The 27308-nt window shown below is 46.3% G+C and overlaps 2 protein-coding genes across 10 annotated transcripts in view; one reads left to right on the top strand and one right to left on the bottom strand.

Annotated features, from left to right (window-relative positions):
• Nucleotides 1-16777, top strand: part of RUFY3 (RUN and FYVE domain containing 3) — a 56994-nt gene extending 40217 nt beyond the window's left edge. For 5 of the 9 annotated variants that reach the window (XM_075420788.1, XM_075420789.1, XM_075420793.1 and 2 more), the window contains 9 exons: nucleotides 41-121; nucleotides 752-919; nucleotides 1658-1755; nucleotides 5188-5307; nucleotides 8257-8359; nucleotides 10178-10257; nucleotides 11585-11612; nucleotides 12540-12614; nucleotides 14285-16777. In XM_075420788.1, coding sequence (XP_075276903.1) covers nucleotides 41-121; nucleotides 752-919; nucleotides 1658-1755; nucleotides 5188-5307; nucleotides 8257-8359; nucleotides 10178-10257; nucleotides 11585-11612; nucleotides 12540-12614; nucleotides 14285-14428 — 897 coding nt within the window. In that variant the 3' untranslated portion in view covers nucleotides 14429-16777. Of the gene's footprint in view, nucleotides 1-40; nucleotides 122-751; nucleotides 920-1657; nucleotides 1756-2801; nucleotides 5002-5167; nucleotides 5308-8256; nucleotides 8360-10177; nucleotides 10258-11584; nucleotides 11613-12539; nucleotides 12659-14284 lie in introns of those variants that run through there. The other 4 variants (XM_075420797.1, XM_075420796.1, XM_075420790.1 and 1 more) reach the window with 3 other exon arrangements.
• A 337-nt stretch (nucleotides 16778-17114) lies between these two features.
• On the bottom strand, nucleotides 17115-26528 carry GRSF1 (G-rich RNA sequence binding factor 1). The gene is made up of 10 exons (XM_075420798.1): nucleotides 26343-26528; nucleotides 25828-25969; nucleotides 24772-24927; nucleotides 24290-24430; nucleotides 22756-22885; nucleotides 20141-20301; nucleotides 19867-19991; nucleotides 19016-19151; nucleotides 18706-18786; nucleotides 17115-17240 (listed from the first exon to the last, which is right to left on the bottom strand). The coding sequence occupies exons 1-9, from the start codon at nucleotides 26526-26528 to the stop codon at nucleotides 18728-18730; spliced, it is 1236 nt and encodes a 411-aa protein (XP_075276913.1). The 3' UTR covers nucleotides 17115-17240; nucleotides 18706-18727.
• Between the last annotated feature and the right edge of the window lie 780 nt (nucleotides 26529-27308).

Raw genomic sequence — 27308 nt, 5'->3', positions numbered from 1 at the left:
TATATAATGACAAGTTAATTGGGTGTCTTCATTAACTTAGGTAACTAAAGACAGAACTGCTGATGGGCATGCACTGACTGAGGCACGAAAACAGTTAAAGGAGGAGACTCAGCTGCGGCTGGTAAGGACTATGAGAGCTTGGAGCTCACTACAAATGACTTTTTCACATAATAGCTCCATGTCAGACAGTCACTTCTGAAAATGTTTGGCATGGAGATTTTTTTCATTCTTGCCTGCCTGCTTCAGCCCGATCTGAGAGAGTCTGGTCACAAGCGATGTTAATTTTGTGGCTCTCTTGATCAATTTGAGGTCTGTTTCTCAAAACAAGCACTGCAGTTGCATTTCTAGATCTGACATAGCCCCCACACAGAGAAGGATATTGCCACTATCTATCTGAACTGTTATTCAATATAGTGCATTCAGCTGGCAGGGAGAAAAATGCCTGAGCCAGAACTTTTTAGGAAAGTCTGCCAGTTTTTCACTAGTCCCCTCCATCAGGAAGATGGGCCCATATAGTGCTTTCTGATTCTTTGCTGATAATGCTTTTTACATTGCTTGAATATTGGACTGAAAATGTGAATTTGTTGTCCTTAAATGTCTTTGATGGGTCAGATCTGTAACTGTAACGCTGTGGCAGTGCAGCATGCTTCGTAGGTAGTGAGTGCCTTGGCAGGAGCACCGGTTAAGGGTGGTTATCTCGCGGACGGTGAGGAAAGCTGGCTGGTGATGCTGACTGACCCATGTGTTCCAGGATGTGGAGAAAGAGCTGGAGGCACAGATTGGGATGCGACAGGAGATGGAGATAGCCATGAAGATGCTGGAGAAAGATGTTTGCGAGAAGCAAGATGCGCTGGTGGCACTCAGACAGCAACTGGATGATCTCAGGGCCCTAAAGCATGAGCTGTCTTTCAAGCTGCAGGTAGGGAAATAACTAAATCCAATGCAGTGAATTCCAGATAAGAGTGATAGCTCTTGGTTTTTTTTTTTCCCCTCTCTGTTTAAAAGGTTCTAGGTGTGGAAGGGTTACAGGCTGTATGGCATACTTCTGTCTTGCTGCAAGAAAGCTGTAGCACTTGAACAATTGAATGTGGTGGAGGTTAAAGGAAAATGCAGTTTCTTCTGAAGAAAGACTCATGATGATCTGGAAATGTGTATGTGTGACTGGGGAACCGTGTTTTTGTGGTATAAAAAATGAGCCATGGTAGCTTCTGTTCCAGTGCAATCTCGTATTTGAAGGTATATGTTGTGATTACATACATTACTGTGTGATGACAAAAGCAAACTCTTAAATAACAACACAAAATGCTCAGAGAGAAATCCGAAAATAAACTTTAGAATGGGAAAGAGTTGCTTCTGCTCTCCTTGAGCCAATCATTCTGTGCAAAACAGTCAAATGATATTAACAGGTACTGCATTAATATGTATTATACAGGAAGCTTCATTGATCATGGTATCGTCCTTTTGTGGGGTCCAGATGTAGCCTACACCTGTATTGCAAGATGTTTGTCCTTGTCATATTGACCTGGCATTTGCTTTTTGAGCGCCTTCTCCTGCCTCTTTGGCTTCTGGCCATTTCGTTTCATGCGCCACATGATTTATCGTGACTTATTTTGGCTTTAGTGCTACTTACAAAAAAACGCGGTGCTGCTTTTTCCAGAGTTCCGACATGGGAGTGAAACAGAAGAGTGAATTAAACAGCCGCTTGGAAGAAAAAACAAATCAGATGGCTGCCACCATCAAACAGCTTGAACAAAGGTAAAAAATGAAACTTTTACAATTATAAAATCATGTGTGTGTTCTAGTGGTAATGTCCCACTGACCCTGACTGGACCAGTCAACAGTTCGCGTGCTCTCAAAAGAGCTACATGGCGAGAGCTGTCATTTTGTGAGGTGCTGTTAGGAGAAGTGTTTTGCATGCTCAGAAGGGCTTCCATTAGGAAAGAATCTACTAGTAAACCAGTAATTAACAGAGCAGCTTTGTTTGTCTACATCAGCTGCACTTTTGTATGTTATCCAGTCATTACTAGTCAATTACTATCTCTGATAACACTGATAAAAAATACAAATATGAACTTAGAGAAGTGCTTGACTGTTAATGACAGTATTAGAGTGGGAGCAGGAAGGCCAAGCATGCAGCTGACCCCAGGCTTGGAGATGCTTGGTTATTCCAGATCCCTCTGGTACTTTTTAAAAAAATAGCCCAAATGGAACCATTCTCATTATGAACAGCCATGTACTTTCTGAGGGAGATGAGCTTGAAAAATGAAAGTAAATGGAGGAAGATGAGAAGGCAGCCCGGCTGTCGCTAGAAGTTGATAAAGGTAGCCCGTAGATGTAAGTTCCATCCTAATGGCTGTGTTGCTCTCAAGTTACTAACCCTCATGAAATCAGGAGGGTCTCGGCATCGAGGTCAGGTTGATTTGAGAAGAAGTGCTCCTTTTTCCCTTTTGTTTTGTTTTTGAAGCCAGGCCTTGCGATGGTTCAGCCAAAGGTTCAGAACTTCAGTCTCTGTGAATTGTCTTGACTGTCCTGCTAGCTCTGAGACAATCAGGGGAAAGCATAGCTCTCAGCAACGTGTGTTGTCTGGGACTTAATTAGAGTAGGGCATTGCACTGAGTTAATGCTTTCATTATAGAGTTTATATTGTGAATGGTTCTTTATGAAAAGGTCATTTTGTTTGTAGAAAATGTGTATTTTAAAATGTTTTGTGATATCTACTCAGCTAATTGATTTGCTCTTTTTCTCTTGCTGTTCGTGTTTTTCCATTTTCTCATCCTCCTCGCTCTGGCTTACTTATACAGTGAAAAGGATTTGGTGAAACAGGCAAAAACCTTAAATAGTGCAGCAAACAAACTGATCCAGAAACATCATTAGACATTTTTGTGTCTGGTCACCTCACTGCTCTGACATCAAAACTCATTTATGAGGGGAGAACTTGAGAATTGCTAAAAGCAACTGTTAAAATGTTAATTGTCACCTAAAGTTGATTTGGAATTTGCTGAATTTTTAAAACCAGTGAGTTTTTCTTCAGAGATTTAGAATCGGGTATAAAAATCCCTTTCTTTTCCATTTAAACTGTGTTAAAGTACCAATGAGTTGGCCAATAAACACACCAGAAAAGCATAAGGAACGGGAGATATGTGGCTCTGTACATTCCGGTGATGCATACCGTATACAGCAGCACAAGTCTTCAGCGTTTATGGATAGTAGGTGCGTTGGTCAAGCCAGTATCAGATTGGCCAGCTCTGGAAAGTCAACTAGTTTTCTGTGTTACCCTTTTTGTGAAGTAGACAAAAAAATGCATCCCTGGAAGTTGTTGAAAGTAGTTGTGTGCGTCCCCCAAGCCGTTACCCGTTCACTTCTGTTCTGTGGGTTCAGCCCCAAGTCCAAGACAAACGGGCGCGACTCGATAGCTCGTCGCTCTGAAGACCAGCCCTCTTGTAACCGAGACTGCTTGCAACAATTTTGCCTTAGTGACTTGGTGGGGGAGTGGGGACTTATCCTTATTCCTTTAAACTTCATGTGTCCAGAATTAGTGGCTAGGTGTCTTAGAGTAACATGATAGAGTGGTAAGTTCAGTGGAAACCTCCTTATCTTTGCATTGCCTTCTACCTCTGCCATGAATCCCGCTAGATATGTGTTGCGGTTCTTTCCGACTGAAGGAAGCTGAGGAGAGGTGTTTTGGTGGGTCTCTCCTCTTGCTAGAAAGGGAAGTTACACGTTTTACAAAAAATAATCTGATCTTTGTACTCTTGTGTTTAAAAGAAACAAAAACAAACAAACAAACAAAAAGTAACAAAATGTGCAGTGGTGGGGAGTGGAAATGGTAATTTGGTACTTCGCCATTCCTTGTCTGAGTAGTTAGTGGTTTAAAAGGAAGAGTTGCCTTTTACTATTACACTTCTTTCATTTGCTTCTGGATTTCTGTTGTTCAATACAAATGGAATTTGCTAACGAAAGAACAGCTGAAGCTTGGAAAAGGCTCTGAACAGGGAAAAAATGTGCGAATTTCACACCCCAGTGCAAAACTTCTAAGTAACTGTAACTTGGACTATAATAAACTAATATCCTTTCCCTGCGGCCGCAGAAGCTCACCGTGCTGGCCTGTCACAGGCTTTAGGTTATACGTGCTCCTAGAGATGTTTTCTTTCTTTCAAGAAGATCACATGTGGGGGTTTTCTGTGTTGAACAAGGGCGGTTTTGCTCTGGTGAGATGCCTGTAAAAATTCTTTGGTGCCAGTTCTCCCTTTGTCCTGTGGGATAGTGCTCCTTGGGGCAGTGGGTGACAAATGTGACTGAAACGCAACTGGGGAAATTGATTCTCACTAGGTACGTTTAAAAATCTGTGAGGCTCAGCCTAGTCCCCCTGTACGCCAGCGTGTGCCACTGCTTAGCTCGTTTAATGGACTCCCGCACACAAGCAGACTTGGAGACACGTTTTAAGTCTCTACACAATGTCGAAGTCGCACGCTTGAAAGTATAAAGTTAACCTTCAGTAACCTGTTACTAGAAACTCAACTACCTGGAGAAAAATAAAATAGTAACTAAAAAGTGGAAGCTTTCGTCAAGGTATCCAAATAGCCAGCTAGAACAATTAACACCCCTGCCCCTCCCCAGATTTCTTCTGTAGAAATAGGGAGTTGGGCTGGTTTTGTTTGCTGTCACAGTAACACTAAAATAAGACAGAATTAAGGATCTGGGCATTTCTGATGTCAGGCCCGAGGTGGAAATGCTTTGGCGTACTAATGCCTGGGCGCTTGAGCCAATGTGTCAATCCATGGAAGAGACCAGGAAAATGCACTAATTCTCAATATAGTAGCTAACCTATGTTGCAAGTTCCAGTTACATGTGCAAAGCTGAAATGTAACGTACATTAAAATCAAATTTGACTCAAAATTCTGTGTACTTGAGGTTTGCTTTGAATCTGGATAAAAGTGATGTTTTATGTTTTTCATCTAATGGCTGTAAACTGTAGTAATAGAATAAAAACTATTGAAAATCCGAGCTTCTGCCTGGTTCACCTACATCTTGCTTTTCTTTAAAATATTTTCCTCCTTTCCATTGTTTTTACCATTCCTTTTTTTGGCTTTACCTTTTCACTGGGTTTTTTATTTGTTGGTTAAACTCGGTTTTCCTCCCCACCATGGCTTTTGTTTTTTATCACAAGTTCATGTGGCTCAAATCCAGATTGCGACAGGCAGAGAAGGACCGTCAGTTGGCCCAGCAGGACAACCGTCTCTTCAAGCAGGAGTTCGGGGACAAAATCAACAGCCTCCAGCTAGAAGTGGAAGAGCTCTCCAGGCAGCGGTGAAGAGACCCTTTTCTAATCTATTTTCTGGGCTGTTCTTACTGTGTCTAGCAGAAAGAAGGCAGGGTGATTGCTGAAGGAAGTAGGGGTTGGAGGTGGAGAGAGGCAAGCAGCATATTAGATGCCAGGCAGGCGTTAACTCTGGGGAGGTGAAATGCTTTGCGAGATGGCAAATCTTTTAATGTGCCTGTCTTTAATTACAACTTGAAAAATCGGATTGGAAGAAAGTGCAGAAGAGCTACGTGGCCAGCAGAAACCACCAGCAAAAGTACAAATCTGGTGTGGTGGTGGAGTATCAGAAGCAGGCTGTAGAACATCTCTTGGGTGGACATGAAATGTCAGGATATTTTTCTGAACACAGAAATGTCCATGGGGGCTTTCTGCGCTGCAGTTAGATTAGTTGGGCATCTGCTGATAACCATCTCTTTTGAAAACCTACAGCACTAGAGATGCAGGGCAGAGATCACCACAAGATGTGAAACCTGTTTGGGATGCTTGGTAGATCCTCAGCCAGCCCTGAGGTTGCGGTGCAGGTTAGCCTGCTCTAGGGAATGAGAGTTAGCTGGATGGGCGCTTCGAAGTGCAGTTAGGTCTCCAATAGCAACATGGACCTCTCGAGTTGTCTAGCGTTGCTTCAGACTTCCCACTGTAATAGCATAATTTGGAATCTAAAGCTAACAGTAGAAGCAAACAATGTGCTGCTCATCGGCAGGGATGTAGCAGCTAAGTCTTTGCCTGGAGCTAACACTGAAGAGTTTGGAGCAAGGGTTGTTGGTCCTGATTGTCAGTCTGACAAACAGTGCTCTGGTTTTTTGGTGCCTTTTTTTTTTTTTTTTTTCCCCCAGCTGAAACTGGTATCAGTTTTGCTGGAAGGCAACCAGAAAATTGGAAGCCAAATGTAAAGAACTTGGTGAGAGCTATCTTGTTTTCCACTGCAGTGTCATCAGTTTACCAGTATCAAGAAAACAGAGAAATCCTCGTATCTTAAAATAGAAGAACATCTCTCTTTCTGCAGCCATGATGCATCTTTGGTTTGGTGCAAGGTCACTGGAATGAATTGTGTGGAAGCATTGCTGGATGCTTTTTTTTTTTTGTCCCTTCCTTCTCTCCTGGCACAGCTTTTTGTTTCCCTTTTCAAAAAGTTGCAGAGCACAAAGCAGCAAATGGCTTTTATCAGAAATTCCTACGAGGTCCTGGGTGGGCATGGGTGAGCTTAGCAGTGTTCTCGGGTATAAATGGGGAACGCATCTCCTCTGCATATGCACCTTACACTGAGTCAGTTCAGCTTAGTGTGGATACCTGGGGAGGACATTTGCAAATTGGTCTGGTTTTGCATCATTTGGACTTTTCCTGATTCCTTCCTCGCTCAAGCTAAATCAAGATGACAGCATGAAAGTGATGGAGCCTCCTTTACCATGAGGCTGTACTGCTTTATTTAACTGAGTTTCCAAAGCAGTGAGCTATTGGATGGTGCTGCCGTGGTTGGTGGGGAGTCTCGCTGGAATTACGTTCCTTTAAGAGGAAACGGGGCTTTTTGTGTTTGTGGTGGTAATGTTTTTAAATCCAAGTTATGAACAGGAATTCCCTTGGTTGGTTTGTTTTTAAATGTTCATGTGAGTGAGGATTCATTTCTGCATCTAAATCTCCACCACCTTTACTCATTTCAGTTAAGCTATGTAATTAATGAGGCTGTAGTCATAACGAATTATTTAAACTGTTGGAGCGGTTTGGAGGCTACAGAGGGTAATAATGGATAATGTTGGCTTTAATAGCAATGAGGGCTATGAATGTTTTATAGTACAAGTCTTGCCACTGCTTTTACCAGCAGATATTCAGTTTCTAGGCTTTGATTTTGGTGCAGGGGTCGTTTCCTATTGCAGCTACCGTATTTTACTTGTAGTGATTTCAGAAAACAGGGTTTCTGGTGCTTCAGTCCCTGATGGTCCATGTGCTCCAAGAGCTGTGTCGCTGTTGCGTGCAGGCAGGCTGCAGTCGTGGACGCATTGAGCTTTCTGGTGCCCCAGAGCAAAGGCTCTGCGATCCACAGCTAGATTTAAAATCGCTCGTCTCTTCAGCCCGCTTGGGGCTGCATCAGGATGTGCTTCTTCATCTGTCCTTGACCCGCTGATGAGATGTCCTCCTGAATATGAATGTGCTGCGCTCAGCCGTGCCTGTTCCCTGCGGCTCGACGCCCTGCAGCACGTGCCGCGCGGGACTGACACAAAGCCTCGGCTGCAGGACCAGTGCAGATCAGTGGCCAGACTGCTTGGCAGTCTTGAAGGAGCGTGCCTCATCCCTTCGTTACAGGTTAGGCTAAGCCAGGGAGTGGCTTGCGGTCCGTGAAGCAGCATACACATCCTGTTTGCCACCCACCGGGCTCGCCTCTCCTATTCAAGCCCATCATACGCTGTTGCTCAACCATGGTCAGTAGCAGAGCAGGCTGCAGAGCACTCCTGGTGAGGAGCACTTGGTTGCTCCACGAGGACCAAGCCCCACTTTCAGGTGCGGTGTCAGAAGGACTGGCACAACTCTTAGGGAGAAACAGTCCATCCATCCGATGTGGGTGGCTTTGGGAAGTGGTCAAGGATGGTGGCTTTGGTTTCAGAGCCTGTCCTGCAGCAGCTGGTGTGCTGAAGGCTGTCCTTTTGAACAGGGCACTGATCAACAGTTCTGTAACAGATGAACAACTATTTTTTAAGGGACTTGCAGACTTAGCCAACAGGTTTATTTCCCCGTGAAACTGTGCTGTAATTAAATGAAGAACTCCATCCTGACATGTTACAGCTTAAAACACTGCAAGACAACTTTTTATTCAGAGGCAGTTTTCAGCTCTTCAGTTGGGGTTCGGTTGCTTTAGTGTAAAGAAAGGGTTAAATAGATCGTTTGCTCTTGATATTTCATGTTACAAAACCATAGCCTTTATTCACAATTCCACCTCGATATTCTAGGAGCCACCTTGAACTGGAACTGAAGCGGGAAAGAGACAGATGGTCACACAGTCACCAGCGCAGCCAAGAAAACAAAAAAGGTGCAAAGAATTGGCTGAGACAGGTAATATGACTTTTATTCTTGGCTTGTGTTTGAAGTATGGTTTCATTTTGCTCATTTACTTTTGCTGAGCTTTATTAGGCAATAAATATGTATTGTTAATGTGCCACAACAGAATGAGCTTTGGAACATTTTTTACACCCGCTAAACAGGCAGTTTGCGTTGAGCCTCACAATAATATTACAAGCATTACACTTCATTGCAGAACACTGGTTTCCCCTTCTAAGCTGGGAACCTCTCAAAATCTTGACAGTGACTGGTTTTCCTTCACTAATTTAAAAAACATGATTGTAATGCAGCAGGAGAGATGCTGTACACATTACATCTTAGGAAAAGCAAACTTGCTAATTTTTATTTTTTGCATTGTAATAAGGGAAATTCTCCTGGAAGAGGTAAATAGTAAAGCTTGGAAGACAAAATTATCTCTTGAGGGAATCACAGATCGCTTTCAATGTTCTTTTAGTGCTGCACATTAGTGAATTCAGTGTTTTTTAAAGCAAAGCGCAGTGTTCATCTTGAGAGTACAGCTTATAGTCCCCAAGTGAAACTCCCTTTTTAGCAGTAAATTTGCCTTTGAAAGTGAAAATCTGCTCTGCAGCTTTTTCTGTAAAACGAAACAGGCTCTTTTGCTGGGAATTGACAGTAAAACAGTTGTTTTGGAGAACAAAACTTGTAACTATGAGAACTATGAAGTAATAGAGGTTGTTTCTGCCATTCTCATCTGTGCTGCTGCACGTAAGAGTTGCCTTCACTGGGCTCGCCTGGGCTGCTTGAATGGTTCGGTTTTTTCTTTTTTTTAAACCAATATTACACATAATTTCAGTGAGGTTATTTACATGTCATGAGTCATTCATCAAAAAGTCACATTTGCTGTCGCAGAACAGCTATAATTCAGTAGAAGGAATCACGAACTAAGTGCGATACAGTTGGCCAGTAAAAATGAGCACAAGAAACCCGCAAACCCTCAGCTGGGTAGTCTGATTTTTAAAGCAAAAGTTGGTTAGCTCTCTGGAAGGCAGAAGAGCTGCTTGTCTTCGCTGCTTAGCTGACAGCCTGTCACTGGGTTTGAGACCAGGTTACTGCATGCGGTTATCCTCCTTCGCTCAGTAGGCGAGCGCTGTAGCACGAGTGGAGTGCTCCCACTAGGAACGAATGGGCCAACATCAAAAATGCCATTTCAGAATGGACTTCTCCTTTGCCACAGAAGTTGTAGGTGGTGCTTGATCCGGTGGAAGTTTGCATTTGCAGAAATTGAAGAGCTGCACTGAGATTTAGTCACAACTGGAGAGCAGTGCATGCGTGGGTGATTCTGCCAGCACTTACCATGCAGGCGGGTTTTCGACAGCTGCGTTTCACTGTGGTGATGCATAGATACATGGCTTGGGCTGTGGCCCAGGTCTTAGCTGGGGAGGAGGGGAGGATTTGTTTCCCTTCTGGCTGAGAGGATTTGTGTCGCTGATCAGTGTTTAGAAAGTCTGTCTGGCCCATCTACCTTCTCACCCTCTGCTGTTAAAATAAAAAAGGGTGACTGTGAAGTTTCTCGTACCTTCTAGTAAAAGGAGGTCACTGGACGTGTTTAATGGTCCATCTCTAAATTGTGAAGTCAGCTTTTTGTTGACAGCGAAAGGAAAGCATGTAGAGCAGCTCCTCGGGTGGGCTGGTGTTTGTATGCTTTCACATGTTCCGATACGCCTCTGTGCCAAGGAACGGCAGATCAGTATTCCCAGAATAGAAGTGTAAAGCCTCCGTTTGCAGTGTGGTAGGGGTGAAACTGAAGTCTTCATATAGTTCCACTGATGGGTAAATGTTTCGTTTTGACAGGATGGGAAGCTCAAAATCCAGGAAGAAAACGCTAAACTGAAACAGTCACTAAGAGAGGAGAACAGTGTCCTGCCACACAAGTACGGAAGAAGAGGAATCTCATTTTTGCCTTTTCAAAGTCTTGCTTCCCCTTCTTTAGTTTCTTTGCTGGTGGAAAGCTTGGAATAGTGCAACTTCCAGTTGAAGAAAGATTTTTCAACCTTATGCCCTTTGTTGAGGTCTCTGCTGCATTTTCGTAGCTCTCAAAGGGAAGGAGGAGGTTCTACTGCTTGCCATCAGCATTTCAGGATCTGAAAAGCTCTCTCTCTCCTATTTACCTTTGATTTTGCTTCTATATAAATCTGCTGTTTACTAATTTTTCTTACTCAGTGAACCTTCGTAAGCCAAATGCTGCAGAGACCTGGACCTTTCGTACTCATGTCCAAAGAAAGTATCTTTGTTGGTGAGGGAAAGGAGAAGGTTCGTGGATCAGTGGCATTTGGAGCTAATAACCAGTGGCTTCTGGACAAGAATAGAAGCTGTTGGAGAAAGAGAACTTGAAGTAATATTTCAAGAAGATGGTTGTATAAAAAATGTAGTTCAGGTAGCATGTTTCTGAGCTGAATATTATGGAGGAGGATTCTTGTTGTGGGATTTGTTTAGTATTTGAAAGCTAAGTTTCAGATTTGGTTTTAAATTAGAAAAGATGTTTTAAAAGCCACAGGGAACAGCTCTGTAATGAGGACTTTTCTCAGAGATGGCAACAGCCTAATTGAAGTGAAGAAATGCAGGGTTCTGACACAGTGCGCTGAATGCCAATATAAAGTTAATCAGAAAAGTAATGTCTTAAAAATAGCATAAGCTCAATCCAAATCTGCTTTACCAGATATGAAAAACATTCCAGGCCTTAGATGCTTTTTACCCCCATTTCACCCTGAGTGTTTATTTAAGCAGTGTGACTGTCAGGCTGCCGATTTATTTGGAAGGCCTCAAAGTGCATTATCACTGCCTTTTCACAGAAGTAGTAGGGGATCCAACATTTTGCATTGATAAAGTTTAAAGCTAGTTTTAAACTATGTTTGTACGGTCTAAACACTTTTGTCTATGCTCACGCTCCCTTTCATGCGCTCTTCTGAAGGTGTTTGGCGAGTTTTTCTCCTGCTCTTCCCATTTTGCCAGGAGTGCTGCATGTCTGAACAGCAGCGGTCGCATACTGCCTCTTTGCTTCACTGTTTGACGAAGCTTACGAACACCTCATCTCTCACGCGAGCAGACTTGGCAGCGTGGTTTTGAAGAAATAGAACCAAAAATCTGTAGGGTAGGATTTTAAAAACAGGATGAGGGAATTCTCTGATAGTCCAGGTGTTTTTCTCAAATGTAGCGGTGACTGAGGTGCCAGCTCCAAGTGACAATGTTCTTCTCTTGCAGGTTACCGAGCGGCGCACAGGAAGAGCAGGTTGGTGATTCTTTCTTGCATTGAAATACTGAAGGGTAAGGGGACTAAGGGAGCTCCTGGGTCCCTGCAGCATCTTCCCTGACCAAATGCACTGAGGTTTGTCCTTCGCATTTTGCCTTGGTGAGGTTTTGTCTGTAGATTCCGTAGCAGCAGTCGTTCCCTGGTGGAAGAGTGCTGCTTATCTCATTAGAAAGGCTTTTAGTTGGCAGTGCTGCACCCACGTGAGTTCATTTTGCCTCCTCAGCACAACTGTGTTTTTTCAAAAAATAATATTAACCCCTTTTATTAGTCCGTTGCCCCATGCCTTTCCTGGGTTGGTGTCTAAAAAGAACAATGAAAACATAATATAATTTAGTGCTTGTGAAAATGGCGGTGTTTAACCTCCTTGGTGTGGGCTAGGGTTTTCCCAGCTGCTCTGCAGGCTGGAGGAGTGTTTTGGCTGGTTGGTTTGTTTTGGTTTTTTTTTCCATTGATATCAAATTGACCAGAATCCATTCTTTCTCCCCCGGCTGCCTGGCAAAGCGTGGCTAGACCCCTAACTGCCAATGGGATGCTGCAGCTCTCGCGTTGTGTCCTGTCTACGGGGAATTTCAGCATCTGTCAGCTCTTTTTCAGAGTGAAAAAGATGTTTAATTCCCGCCTTGTTGTTGGGCCAGCAGCCGTAGTCTCAGCCTGAAAATTGAGCTGCGTGGTCCTTGGTTTTACGCAGCCATGCTGTGCTTCCCCATCTGCCCTGTGGTGTAGCCAGGGCAACTGTAGATCATCCTGCAAATGCATGGCATGCTGTGAATAGAGGGGGGCTAAAAACACAAGCATGTGAAGTCTTCCTCCCCGTTGTAAGATGCGGATCAGCTGCAGAGCTCTAATGCAGGTGCTATGTAAGGAAGCGTGTAAAGCAGAATGTCTTGGTTTTTACTTGGGGTTCAGGAACAGCTGCCAGGACCCGGAAACGCCGAGATCTGCCAGCTCTGCCAGGAAGAAAGCAGCCAAAGCAAAAAAAAGGTACCACTGAGGCCTTGTACTGTCATCTCCGTCAGCTGGTGAATGTGCGTTTCCTCTGATTTTCATTTTTGAATAGCACAGATGTCCTCCTGGTGACTTAGGACAAAATGAGCCGTTTTCTGAAGTCCACTTTACCCTCAAAGTAAACTTGTTAAACAGTGGTTGCATGAGGGTTCCCCACTCTGCTCTGTGTTCAGTGGTTTGTTTTTTCCTTCCCCTTAGTAGCTTCTTCCCTTCTTAGCTAAGTGTTTTTTTTCCTGTGATCAGTCAGAAGTGAGAATAGGAGGTGTTAATGCTTGTTTGCTATTTCTCCACTTAAACCACCTCGCCTTTTTCTCTTACTTTTACTCTTTTTTGTGGCTAAGCACCCCTTGCTTTCCTCACTGCTTTACAGTCTGAATCTAGAGGGATTACAGAAGAGTTTCCAAAAAGGGTGTTCAGTGGGCGTGCTGCCTTCATCCAGATGCTTTCCTCCACTGATGCTGAGGAGCAGTTTGCAAGGGAACAAGTGACAATGCTGATAAAGCTGCTGTCTGTGCAGCAGGCGTCCTGGTCACACTGGTGCAAGTACTTCAGGGGGCAGCTGGAAGGTGGCGTTGGGTTGTGTTCTCCCCTGGTTGACCGGCCAAGACCTGAACCAAAAGGCTGCTGCGGAGCCGAGGACGGAGGGGAGCTGGGAGGATTCCCATCAGGCAGTGCCGGGGCGGCTGGCTCCTCGGCACAAGGTGCGCAGGGGTCTGCCCTCTGCACCTGGGTAGAGGTGAACCAGTGCCTCGGTTCCAGATAGGTCCTGGGAAATTTTTTTGGGGGGGAGACTGGGGAGCACAGCAAGGTTACCTGACCAGGAAGCTTCCAGGCTTCTGCGGGGAGGCCGTGTCTGGCCAACTGACCGGTGATGAGTTGCTGCTGTTCCGGGCAGTGGCTCCCAGCGGCAGCAGTGTTTGCGGGTGTGCCTGGCACAGAGCCGTGTCTGGCAGTTAGGGATTTTGCCAGAGTAAACAGCTGCTCCCGAGCCAGCCCACTCCGCAGCGCCTGCGAAGCCGGCGTTCCTCGATGCGCTCAGAAGCCAGCCCTGTCCTCCCCAACACCACGGTACTGTGATGCTCAGAACAGGCAGTGAAGGGGAGGCCGAATGCCCCCCACCAGTCACACCATTAACCTCTCATGTTACCCTCTGGGAACTCTATGCAGGCTTCCTGGTCTTTCCCATTCCTCTGTGTTTGAGAAAACTTGTGAGATCAAGGCAAAGCAAGTGCCACAGCTTTATATCTGACTTCGATACATTTCCAAATGCATGGGCACAGTTAAATACTCATCCAGGCAAGACTTGTTCCAGTGTATTTATATGGCTATAAAATATACCTGTGCCCCTCTTGTGACAAAATGCTTTAGTAGGCCGAGTCAATTAAAATTTGAATGGTTCATTATTTGTAACTCTTACCTGCTTTACTACAAGCATTCGTCTACTCTCATTTGACCTATAAACTGGTCCTGAGCGCAGGAGCAAACTTCTGGTCTTCAGAGGGGAAGAAGAGGTTTTGGAGCATCTTTCTCTAGCCTAGCAGAGGACTCAGGTTGACAGAATGATAACAAGAGAAAATGGAAGTTTCTTTGTGTTGCTTGTGTCTTCAGCATCTCCTTAATTTCTCTGTCCTCTTCCTGCGTTACAGAACATCTGCAAGAACTGTGGTGGCATCTTCTGTGAAGCCTGTTCAGCGAATGAGCTGCCCCTCCCATCTAGTATTAACCCTGAGCGCGTCTGCAATCCCTGTCACCAGCAGCTCATCCAGCAGTATTCAACCAGTCCCTTGTAGGGGACGGGCTGTAGAGAGGTGACTGCAAAAGGGTTGTAGGTGATGACGGTTTCTGGAGTTGTTTGGGGGGAGTGGGAAGAGACGACACTTGCCTGTGTTCTTTGGAGGTCAGAGGGGAGGCAGCTTCATGGTGTTTACCGTCTCTTGTGACTAAAACAACAGTCTGAGCCTTTCCCATACGAAAATCTGCTTGTTCTCAGCCCTGAGCTTGTGCTGGGGGGAACTGCTCTGGCAACATCACAAGAAGTTATCCCCAGGGTGTGCCCAGGCAGCCCCGGGGCGCAGTGAGAACAGAGAGCCCTGGCCCAAAACAGAGCTCTGCATGTGCACACGTGTCTGCGTGTGCGAGTCGGCAACGGTCTCGTCCTCAAGTGTGTGGTGTGAAAGCGTGCTGCTGCTAAGCAGAGGCTCACTGGAAGTAGAACGGGAGCATTTTTAATCTTCATGTCTGGCTGCACTTGAAATACCACTTCCCCTTTCCTCATTGCCTGTGACAATCTGGCTCAACTGTGCCACATCAGTGCTGGGTGGGAGAAGGCCGGGTGAGACACCAGTGAACGCTTTCTAGCTCATTTCTTTGGCACAGCCCTCTGGCTGTGGGCTTGCTATGCTAATCAGTATCAAAAAAATAAAACAAAGCTGTGAAAGTTCTCCTTCTGTATTTTAGGGGCTGGGGGGTGAGGGTGTAGGTGCTTTTGAGGCGTGCACGATGGGAGAACTGACGACCTGCACTGATCTGGCATGGAAGTGCCTTAGGGCATCTCTGACCTTCCTCTTGGAGACCCTCACTGTGACTTTCTGACTACACAATGGTGGTCAAAGCTAAGGGTGTAACTGTACCTTCCGATCTTGGTGTGGTAGCGGGGGGAACTGGCTTCCCCGGTATGACACAGAAGGTTTAGGGCCACTTCGATCCACCTCTCCCCCTTGTGCATGTGAAAAAATTATTGTGATAAAGCTGGCATTTCACTTTTTTGGTTGTTAGATCAAAATGAGGTGAGATGACATGGGAATGCTTTTCACCTACTAGAAACTAATTTGAAACACAGTTTAAAGAGGTTTCACAGTTGATGCTACATTTTTCTTTGTTGCTGTTACTTCAAGGTGTTGCCTGTTACTCCAGAAGCGGTGGTGGCTTCCTCATGAAGCACGTCGCGTATCATGGTAGTGTTTGGTCTGTTTTCTACTGGAAGCTTACTTCAGTCTTTAAGACCACAGAATGTTTTGTAGCCCATAGAAAACTGATGTCTTTGTATGTGACAAATGCATTTGTGTTTGTACAATTTTATTAGGGGTTAGTGGTTTAATTCCTCAGAGGGGGTTTTCTATTCATTAGACTGGCTGGAATCGCGTTAAAAAGTGTGTCGCAGCTGAGGTTATTTACGTGGTTGGTGCTAGTTTGTACCAGGAGTTACTCTCTTCTAGTTCCCTCTAGGCCTCCGTGTGTTCAGCCACCCAAGTTCTCCAGCTCCTCTTGGTGCCCTTCAGAGCAAAAGCACCTCACGGGGGGGTAAAATTTAAGCAGTTTTACTTTTTCTGCTCTGTTTTTCCCCTCATGGTAGTTACCAGATATGTTTCCTTGCTGCTATCCCTTAAAGTAGATTAGTAGTTGTGAACAGTGTTGAAACAGGAAAAGCCTAGAATTCAAGTGTGGGCACACTGCTTTGGAGGGGTGAGATACCAGAAATGAATGGAGAAGATGCTGAATTTAGTGTTAATAGTTTTGTGTACGTACAGTACACATTTATGAGATACCAAATTCCTGCACCCAAACCCAACATGACTGGGAGAAAGTGTGACCCAAGCAATTTCCACGTTCAAGGATTAAACTGGAACCCAGGCACTTGATGTAAATAATTTTAATGCTGGTATGTCCAGCATTTTGCAGCGCCGAAGGGACAGCTTGGTTGTGACCTGTGCCCAGCTTTCAACTGTCCCAGCAGGAGCAGCTGTTGCTCTGCTTGCTGGAAGTGAAGGCTGTGACTGTTGTTCACAGGAGAAGCAGGCAGCTCTTGAGCAGGTCCTCTGAGGCCACAGGAGAGCTCTGTGAACAGGCAGGGAACCCTTCAGAATACAGGTCTGGTGGCTGTAATGGAAACTGGCATTTAGAAAGGTCAGAGTGAGCCTGTGTGCGCTGCCAGCTGTCTCCGTCACCTCTCTCGTGCAGTCTCCGGCTCCAGTGAATGTCTCTGCCTGTAAGCACTGGCTGTTGTGCTTTGTGACGCTGCAAATGTGCAAGGGATGTTTGCTCAAGTACTGCTTGTAACGCTGGACCGTGGGCTGACACCTGGGGGGAGCGGAGGGCACTTCTGATGTTCATTTTGTTCCACACAGTAATAAAAACTTGATTGCTCATATCCCGCGTCCTGAGTGGTCTTTCCATTCCGCGCTGCTTTGGCTGTGCGTATGAAAGCGTTTCACAACCGGTAACGGATGACGGGTGCTTGCGCAGACTGCGAGAAGCATGGTTGGAGGAATAAGGTCTCAGCTGTACTACACTGTGCGCCTGCTGACTTCTGCACGAGGAGCCTGAAGCCCTCTGGTTTTGTTAATTGCCAATGCTGGTGTTTCACTGATGCTTTGTACACCATTGCGCAGTTGGAGACAAGAACTGCTCCGTCCTGCAGCATCTGCCATTCCTCGAGTACAGCTGCCTCTGCTTTTGCAACAGACAATCTTTCCAAAGTATGGCAACACAATTTATTACATGCTTTTACACAACACTAAATTTTTACAGTTTATCCTTGTCATTGAGCAGCGACACTCGTACTCGATCTTTACGCTCATGCCCACGGAATGTGTTCGCTTCGGCCTAAAATGAAGAGGAAAAAGAAAAATCACTACCTTGCTGCAGCTTGTTGTTTTCCTTTTTTTCAAATGCACCACGGCGTTATATTCCAAATTACTGTCTCCAATAATAGAATAGTAGAATTCAGCGATACTAAAAGACCTCACCGCAAAAGGTGAGGTGAGACGAAGAGCTACAGCAGGTGAGACACTTCCATGTCGGGCTGCAGTACGCACACACGGGGAGGTGGGGGGGGGGTTAGCTCTGCTGGGGCCGAGTCCAGTGCAGGGGCCAGAAACTCTTCCGCATGTTCCTTGTGCCAGGGCGGCTGGGAGGCTGCATGGGATGCAGGTCACAGCAAGCGCGCATCTTCAGTCTGTCCCCAGAGCTTATCCCTAGCCTAGACCAGGAATTCAGAGCTGGAGGGGGGGCAGGACAGAAGGGAATTCATGGAAGCATTCTGAGTTGGCCAGGGCCTTCTGTAGAAGTCACAGGAAACTTCTCTGCTGGTACAAACATTCTGCCCTTCTTTTGCAGCAGGGAGGGCTACCTTGTGTTTTCAGTACGGAGTGTGACCTGATCGTGTCACAGCAGCAAGAACTGCCACGGTGCGCTGTGCCTGCCTCGGCGGGAGGGCCACCTCCCTCTTGCTCGCACCCTGCAATTTTTCTCTAGTACATGTGGCAAGGAGAGAGATGCAGGTTCTGTGAAGGGAAAAACCCCAAACAAACAAAAACCCCACACCACCACCAAAAAAAAAACACCAAACCCAAAACCTGTCCTGGCACAGGACACCTCCTTCCCTTGTTAAAATAACGAAAAACATTGCAACCTGTTTGCATTAAAAACCGGTTTACTACTGCATGTAGCTAGGCCACTGGCCTGCTTCTGAGAAAGTGGATGAATGGCGGGGGGGGGGGAACCCAAACAAATCTGAAGAACATTACTCCAGTGTATCAACTGAAGAATGTAAAACTCTGTTGTCTGTAATGGTAAGCACTATTCCACCCCCAGCCACAAGACCAGTTACCGTCAATCCACAGCCATGGAAAATGTTTAGCCACATTTCCTCTTCCATGCCAGGGAATACAACCCCATCAGAACCTTCAATCAATCACACTAGCAGCATTTTAAGGGGAGGAGGAAAACAACAACAAAAAAACTAACCCTCTTGCACGCTCCAGCAGGCCTCAGCTGTGACAGGGCAAGCTGCTGCGCAGCGCAGCAACAACCTCTGCTCGCCCTGGCTGTAACCTCAGGGAGGAGCTGCTGCCCCTCCACCGCGGGGCTTTTACCCATGGACTCTGGATTCGCAGGCCAGAAGGTCCCGGCTCAATGCCTGACCTCAGACGAGCCATGATGATTCCCTTCAGCCACTCTAAATTTTAGCCTTGAAGCTAGCTGAAATCCACAGCAGCATAAATAGCAAGCCTGAGGCATATGTTGCTAAAAATGGAACAGGAACAACAGAGAAGAAGGACGCGCTTACCAAATCTGAGCCCGTGCCACTGTCAGCAGTCTTGTTTTGCCTTTGGATGTTCATTCAGGAATAATTCAATGGCACTGCACTCTGGGGAACAACGTGAGAGAGGCAGTCTGTGTTCAGCGACTTCTTTGTGTTACATTTTTCTTTTTTTTTTCTTTTTCACACAAAGCCAATGTCACATTACAGGGTAATTTGGAAAGCTACACTTAAGACAAGCCTTTTGCACCGGCTGTTAACAGGAGCTTGACAAGCTGTGCCAAACTACCGGAGGATCTGAGTCTCGGGGTTGCAAGACGCCCTCCTCTTTACTTACGCAGCTGTGACCCCTCCTTGGCCATAGCAGCAACAGCGTCCTCTTGGCTCTCAAAATGTACATCCGCTTCTCCTGTGGCATCTCCATCGGAGTCGTATTCTACCATGATCCTTGTGGGCTTCAGTGGAGCAAAAAACTGAAAAGGCAGCACACAAGAGAGTTTGGTGAGAAAGAAACAACAGAACAGTAACACACCCTATTACCGAGAAACTCAAATGTTTTACTCATAAAGCCTGTGCAGCTGTGGGGAGTCTGAGCTCCTGAGCAGCAAAAGGCCCCCCTTCTCCATCTACATGATGCTGAGGTACACCCAAGTCACCTGTCTCAGGGCATGCAGTCTCCCACCCTCCGCAAGCTCCTGGCAGAGTAATTTTTGACAGGAACAAAAATCCTCACACAGCACACATGTTCTGTACATGTCTAAGTCTTAAGTGCAGGTACATTCGCTCTGTGATGCTGTAGACTACGAAAATGAAGTAAAATTGATAGTAAAAAGATTCTGAAATTAATTTTTGTACAGTCAGCTACTCTGAATTCTAGCTAAGATTATACATAGCTAGTCAAGTCAAAGCGACGCATATTAAGACAGCCCAGCAAGTTTTGATCCATTCTTATTTATGGAGGCGAGCATATCACTGTTGTGCCCGTGTGGCCACGGCTCCCACGGGGAGCCTGTAACCCTGGGCAAGCTCAGGTTTCCAAACACATTCAGCCTGAAGCCATGCAGCACTGAGGACTAACACAGAGACAGATAAATTAAAAATCTGAAGTCACATCATTTGTAACAATTAATCAAGGATTTCCATTGGTAAAGACAACCGAATTTCATTCACAGCTTTACTGTTACTCACATTTATTATGTCTTGGGTGCTAGCTTGGGTAGGAAAACCCCTCACGTGGACAAAGGGCAGCGGTGATGAGATGTTCCCAGATTCTAAAACCTGCCTGGGGCTTTCCGTTCCTTCCCTGCCCAATTCTGTGGAATAGAGGAAAAAACATCTTTAACGCTTGCAATTGTCACCTCCCTCGCGTGAAAGATGTACACACGCGCGGTCATGCTCATAGCAGACAATCAGGGTAACATGCAGGGGCCTCAAAGAACACGTGCAGCCAGGAGGGACTCACTATTTTCTCTTTCATCATCAGAGCTTCCCATGTCACTCGATCCCCTTTCTTCAGAAACGGGTTCGTGTTCTTTTCTCACTTTGGGGTAGGTCACCATCTGCTTGTCATAAGGCACATGCCTTTGCATTTGATGCTTTCTACTCACGTACACTTCTATGTATCTAGAATTCAAAGGAAAAGAGTACATGGCACACCTTGCGCCTCTGCAAAGAACTCAAGATTTTGTGAAAGCACCTTCAGGACGTTTTCCTGTCTCAGCTCTGCTCACGTGCTGGGTGTGAGAGCCATGGTACGGCAAGCAATGGTTTTGAAGAGTTAATTCATTTAAATTGCACAGTTGTGTTTCTGGAAGCCCTTTCCAACTCGCAGTGACAGCCACTCTCCTGTATAAACCCACATATTCAGAGACAGATTACCAGGCTGGTCTGGACAAAGTCTTTAGTTTCCAGCCTTATGCAAAGTTCTTGGAGCAGTACTATCAATCGCTTTCAAGCCAGAATTCTGTTTTGTCGCAGAAATAAAGATTTGTTTCCTCTGAAAAATGTTTTCTATTTCTTTCAGCAGTATGCACCCCTTTTGAGCAGCCCTGTATGTGAGGCTGTTTTCCCCTCACTGCATCTCTGCAAACTGCACTACTCCCATATCTACAAACCCCAAATTAAAACAACACCCAACCCCAAAACACATTACTGAAACAGGCAGACACAGAAGATGCACAAGGTTGTGTTAAATCCTTCAGTGGAGCTGTAATATTTTACATATTGCTATGAAATTGACAGGATAAAATGTGATGGGGTGTGTGAAAATCATGGGTACAATACACCAATATGTAATATAACTTTAAGGGACTCTAGCAAGATCCCACTTACACCACAGAAAGCAAAATAAAAAAGCACAAACCAACAACAAACTCTTATTTGCCCGTTTAGTCAAAGTATAACATCATAATGCCTTATATTTCTATCCATCTGCCCCAGAACCCCTTATCTCACAGCTGCCCATGCTCATCTTTCAGAGAGCTGGCAACGGTGCCAGGTGGGCCTCACACAGATTTAATCAGCAGTGTTAAACTAGACAATTTCCACAGCACTGAAGGAATAATATCATCAAGAATACGGACATCCAAGTGAGGAGGCTTTCCTCCCTTCCTGAAGAGAGAGGCTATGATAAAGGAAGTAACCCCACGTACAGACTGACAGAGCTTACAGTTCAGCCCCCATGAACCCACGCTTGGTACTGTACACAGCTGCAGGACATTTCTGGATAAAATTGACAGCCCAGGAAGAATGAACAAGAGCAAGCTCACAGTAGTTTTGGAAACCACTCCATTTCTTGGCTAATCACACAGAAACACAGGAGGTCAGACGGGTGAGTCAGATCAGCTCTTGTTCAATTGTGACAAACAAAAAATTAAAGGCAGATTGAAAATTAATCTCTACTGGAGGGTAGGGAAGTGTCTCAGTTAATTCAATTATTTGGAACACCTACAGAGCAGCTGTTTTCTTTTGAGGAAATGCAGACTGGGAACAGGAAATAAGGAAACAGAGCAAAGGAAGTAGGTGCTGCTATAGGAAAGAGCGGTAAGGTTTGGAGCTATCTGGTATTCATAAAGAGAACTCCATGGGTTGTTACAGATTAGAAACCTCAACAGGTTAAAAGCAAACAGGTTTTTTTTTCCTGAGTGGAGCTCAGGATTCTGGGAAAAAGTGGTATATGCTTCTACTGGAGAAAAGAGAGGCTCTTGTGAGTGATGTGTGTGGCACAGGGCTCGGTGCTCTGGAAGAAAGTAGCTAAACACAGATTCCTGAGAAAGGAGGAAGTGGTTGCTGAAGAGGATGATGATTGTATGGTGTTGGCCAGTAATAGTAATCAACATCAGGAATGGATTCAAGCTGGAGGCGAGTGCTAAGCTGTGCTTTGTACAATGAACTCTCCAAGACAGTGTCTACCAGACACTGACTGCCTGGTACTGGGCTGGAGGGAAGGGTGAGGGTTGCCAGAACTGCAGAAAGCACCAGGGAACAGGGGAGAAATTTGGCAGGGCAAATGTCTGTGGAAGGCGCAGGATCCTCGTGCACTTGTGACTGAGTAGGTGGTATCTATCTAGTCTTCCCCGCTCTGAATGCTATAGCCCCATTTTTGTTGAGGTGCCTTCAGGAATACTTACAAAGAACTACGACTTTCTCTGAGAGGCCCCAAATTCCTCTAAGCTACAAGCGCCGACAGTGCCTCTGCAGCACATGGAAGCCTGCAAAAGGCTTCATTGTATTTTCTCTAGTTTTGTCAAGGTTCTAAAGAAAACATCACTAGAGGAAGTAACACTTAAGTTACACAGACTATTTCAGAGGGTGTTATTTAAAAAGAAAAGTTTTAAGCCACAAAATAACACCCTGACACCGCTGTGAGAAAGATTTAGCTTATTTCTACAGAAACTTGAATCTGAAGTTTGGCTTCTAGCTTTTAAGGGTAACACAGGCAGAAGTTTCCTTAATAATAATCTGAGTATGGGATAGCCTAAGATTAGCCACCTCACCTGGTAAGATGCAAGCTGTAAGTCACACAGCATGCTTCATACCATGTTCTTCTATGCTCGTGAACCTCAGTGAAGCACCTACCTATTTCCCATATATTCCCTGTGTCGTAAAAGGGCTTTAGCTGCCATTTCCGGAGCTGCAAACTGCACGAAAGCTTCTCCTGTTCTTCTTTCTCCCCGGTAAACAAAAACTATGTCAGTTATTTTCAAACCTATGGAAGGGTGGGGAGAAAAAGGCATTTATGTTGTCAGGAACTTGTGCCACAGCTCAAGAGACATTTCTTCCCTTACTCTTCTGGTTTTTGACAAACTAATCAGGCAGTTAAATAGATCTGAACCAACTACTCATGCCGGCCTACACACTTTTAATTTTTTTTTTTAACTTCAATTTACTGAAGTTAGTTTTCACAGAAGGCTTAATTGCCAATAATGAATCAACTTGAGGCTTCAAGTAACTATGAAAACAAGTGAATCCAAGTTCTACACAACAAGGAAGTCCACAGCACAAATGTTCTTGAAATTCTTATTATGGTAATTTTTTCCCCATCTCTTTAAAACCCAGTATGTAGTACCTTCTAAGGGAGCCTGTAATCCAGTCAATAGCTGTGTATGACATGATACAGAGTACCTGCTATGCTGAGCTCCTACACTTACCTTTTCAGGAATGCCTTTCTGCATACCTCTGCATCTTGTTACTTTCTCAAAAGGTCTCCCCAAGCTCTTCAAGAAATGGAAATGCTTGCTCCAAAATGCTGCCTTAGTCATCTTCACTGTGGTAACTTTGCTACTAGATGCCTTCAAACATACTGAACTACTGGTTATCAATTGAAAACTTTACTATTGGTGGCCTCTGCTTTTGGCGTGATGGTGGTTATTATGAGCTTTAGTGCTACAGGACTCTGTGCAAGCCTACCTGGAGTGGAAGAAGTTGAGGGGGAAGAACAGGTTTTGGTTTAGTCTGCAACTTAAACTTTATCTAAAGAACTCCCAATTTATTTTGCAAAACCTAGAAAGGTTTCTTTCCTAATGAATGCAGTAAGCAACCACTTGGACTGCTCTAACACCGAGTGTGGGACATGAGCATGCGCACACACACTGTGCAATACTTTCTCAGCTGAGAACTGGTGCAGTTAACTTTGATAAATAAAAAAACGTTGCTGTTAACAGTTTTAATAGTGGCATACATGATCTAACTGTCATGATTATACATCTGTGAATACCCACACTGCATTCACTTGTACTGTAACTATCACACAGGCATTTTTCCCCCTCTTAACTTTGCCAAATTATGCACTGGTAGCAATCCAACTGCAGGTAACAGGATCTGAGTTCCTCCTCTTTCCTTCCCCGACCCTTGTGAAAGTGCTGCACGTACTGATCTTAGGTTAGACCTGCAGAAAGTTAAAGGTGCAGGAATGCCTTGCAGAGCCAAAAGCATGTTCAGAAACCTTTAGATACTTCTAGCTGCAGGGGGAGAACAACTCCTTGTACTGTTTAAGGTGTTCAAGGCTTCATGTGCTTTTGCTTTTCTCACTTAGAGGAACAACAGCCTAGCTAAGCATCAACTTGGAGAAGCAGACTCCTCGTAACTACAGAGCACAAACTAGGTGAGTTACCTGAGAAAAAAACTTCAATATCCTCCTCAGTGGAGCTGAATGGAAGGCCTCTGAGTAGTACAACTCCATCATTCATGGCTTGTGACTCATCCCGCAGATTTTGTAGTAAGCCCTCTACATCACTATCGTGTACTTCAAAAACTGCAATGAATACAGGCACAAAACATGTTTTCCCTTGTGGTACTTAAAAGGTGGCACTCTGCAAGCATTCTTCTAAGGCAGCTTTTTCCCCCTGCAAACCTTTGTAACATTTCTTCCCCGACCCCACACACCATGGCCCTGCAATGGTGCCCCTCACTGCACAAGCCACTTTGCTTTTGCAGTCCAGCCTAAGAAGTTTTGGCTTAATAGTATCTTGTAGGCTAATTTGCTTCTCCATTCCACACCCTGCACCTCTCCACACCAGCCCGCTTTATTCCAGCAGTTCTTCTTCACTCATCATGAGTTTTATTCCAGTATAACTTCCATCATTTCAAACCCACCTTTCACATAGCGTGGGCCCATATACCTCAGGTGCTTTTCCAACGCTCTCTGGACATCTGCTTTTGACTCCAGCTCGATCAAGGCATCCCCTCTTCGTCTCCCATCCCTGTTTAAGAGGAAGTGTATGCCGTTCTCACCGTTTCGAATTTTACAGCCTAGAAATCAAGGAACACACGATACAGAAACATATGCACCTGCATCAAACATGGGGGTCTTCTGAGTGCAGATGAAAACTGAATATTCTGCATAGAGTTATTCCACTCAGCAGTGCAAAATACTGTCTTGAAGCACAGGATAGGAGACTCCTATTCCTAACCTTAACTCTAACGTACAATGCTTATCACAGACAAGAAACTGATTTCACATCCATTAGCTTCCACAGCTGTATACCTGGATAACACACTTTCTCATATTGTTGATAAACTTGTTTCTGGGTTATGTGAAATCAACAACAAATGCTATAGTCTTTCAGTCTCCACAGCTATACTCTGCCTGCTCTACGTTTCTTTCCCCATGGACTTCAAAATGACTTAATTTAGTTTGGCAGGTTATTAAAGCATTTAATAACTTGGATCTGACTATCTAGTCTACTCTGGAAGGATCCATCATACTATTACAATATGGAGGGATCACCCCTGCAAAGATATGCACAAGCCTATTAATTAGGATCAGAAAGCAACACTGAGGTTTAAACTAGTAAGAAAAAATCACTCCAGTTTGTTTAAAAAAGGGGAGTTGGGAAAAAAGCCAACCCTAGTAGTTTTTGAAGGAACCACTTTGAATTGGGACTGCCTTTACTGTGGAGACACACACTAAAAAGGAAAAGACTTGCTCAATTAAATATAAAATGCTGTAAGGATGATTTTCTAGTCATTGTCCAGGAGTTCAGAAGTTGATTTTTTGCTTCACATGTGTAAATCATGAATAATTTTGCAGAAATATTAAAAACGGATCCTTCTCTAACAACCTTTGAATTTTTTCTGTTAACAAATCATTAACTACTGGGTTCAATAACACCACACTGAACAGTTACACAGGAAAATTAGCTCCCGTACTATCAAAAAAGGAAAGCACGTCTTCCTCGGTGCAGGAGAAGGGGAATCCTTGCGCCCTGATGAGAAAGACATCACTTTCTGCCTTGGGCGGCTCCGATTCCTCCTCCGAGCGGTGACCTTCCTGGGATGGCACATCTGTAACCTGTCACCAGAAAGAAAGAAAAAAAAACAATCCTCACCCCGCATTAAAACGCAGCAGCGCGCAGCTCCCGCAGCGGCACCCAGCCGCGCTCAGGTTCTGCGGCAGGTGCGCGGTGCGGGGCCCTGCGGGGAAGGGACGGGAGCAGCACATGGCGCAGGCCGCCCCGCCGGCGGGGGCCCGGGGCCCGGCCGCCCCTCCCGCAGGCTGAGGGGGCCGCAGTCTCCCCCCCGCACAAAGTGGACGCGGGACCGCCCGACTGCCGCGCAACGGCGCAGGCCCCTCTCCGTCCCGGGCTGCGGCCCGGCGGGGTCCCCTCCGTCCCCCCCGGCCGCGCGCCGCCGCCATTTTAGGCCCCGTCGCCGCGGGCCCCTACCTGGCTGTAGCTGCGGACGGCAGCGCGGAGCGGAGCGGCAGCCCGCGGCGCGCCCGGCCCCGGCCCGAGCGCGGCGGCGATGGGGAGGCTGCGGGCGGGCGGCGGGCGCAGCCAGGGCGGCAGCGGCGGGCGGCGGCCCAGCAGCAGCGCGGTCAGGCCGCGGCGCGCTGCGGCGGCGGCGGCCATGGGCGACGGGCGGGGGCTGGGGGGCTCCGCCTCTCCTTCCCAGGAGGCGCCGGGCGGAGTGAGGTTCCCCCCTCCCGGGGAAGCGGCTCCCGCACCCGGCGCTCCGCTTCTCGGCGGCAGGAGGGGCCGTGCGGGGGTCGGGGCTGGCGGGGCCCGCTGCCTCGCCGCCTCCGTGCGGGCGGCCGCCGCTCACCCCCGCGTCCCGGCCGCTGCCGCTGCTTCCCGGCTCGGAGAGCTCTGGGCGCGAAAGGAGGCGGCGAAGCGCTGCCCCCGGCGGGGGGAGAGGCGGCGCGGGGTCAGTGGCGTTGCCCCGGGTCCGGGTGGGCCGAGCGGGGACGTCCGCGCTGTGCACGGAGCCGGTCGTGAGGCGGAGAGAGGCGCGGCGCGGGGGTTCACCACGCGTTGCTGCTGGCTTGTGCTCGTCCGGGTGCTGTGTCGCCAGCACCTTTTTATTTTTGTTTTTATCAGGCAAAGCAGTAGGGAAACCCCCCCCACAGTATGTTTGCAATGTAAAGTTTTAAGTCGGACAAGCACGACAACCCTTCTGCGCCCCTTCCCTGCAGACTTTGGTGGTGAGAGCTGGTTTTGTGCCCCTGGCTCCCGCCCTGGCTTGGCAGTCCCGCACACGGCAGGCAGGGCCCGCGGGACCTGTCGGTGAGGGGCAGATGAGCTGGAGAAACAAAACGGTCCTGGTGCCGCTGCTGCATCCGAAGCGGGGTGCGGGCAAAGGGCCGGTACCGGCTTGGAGGCGCGCGCGTGGGGGAGGTAGGTCATGCTGAA

This window comes from Opisthocomus hoazin, chromosome 5 (genome assembly GCF_030867145.1).
Source record: "Opisthocomus hoazin isolate bOpiHoa1 chromosome 5, bOpiHoa1.hap1, whole genome shotgun sequence".
Classification (NCBI taxonomy): Eukaryota; Metazoa; Chordata; class Aves; order Opisthocomiformes; family Opisthocomidae; genus Opisthocomus; species Opisthocomus hoazin.
This window is presented reverse-complemented; position numbering and strand designations above follow the sequence as displayed.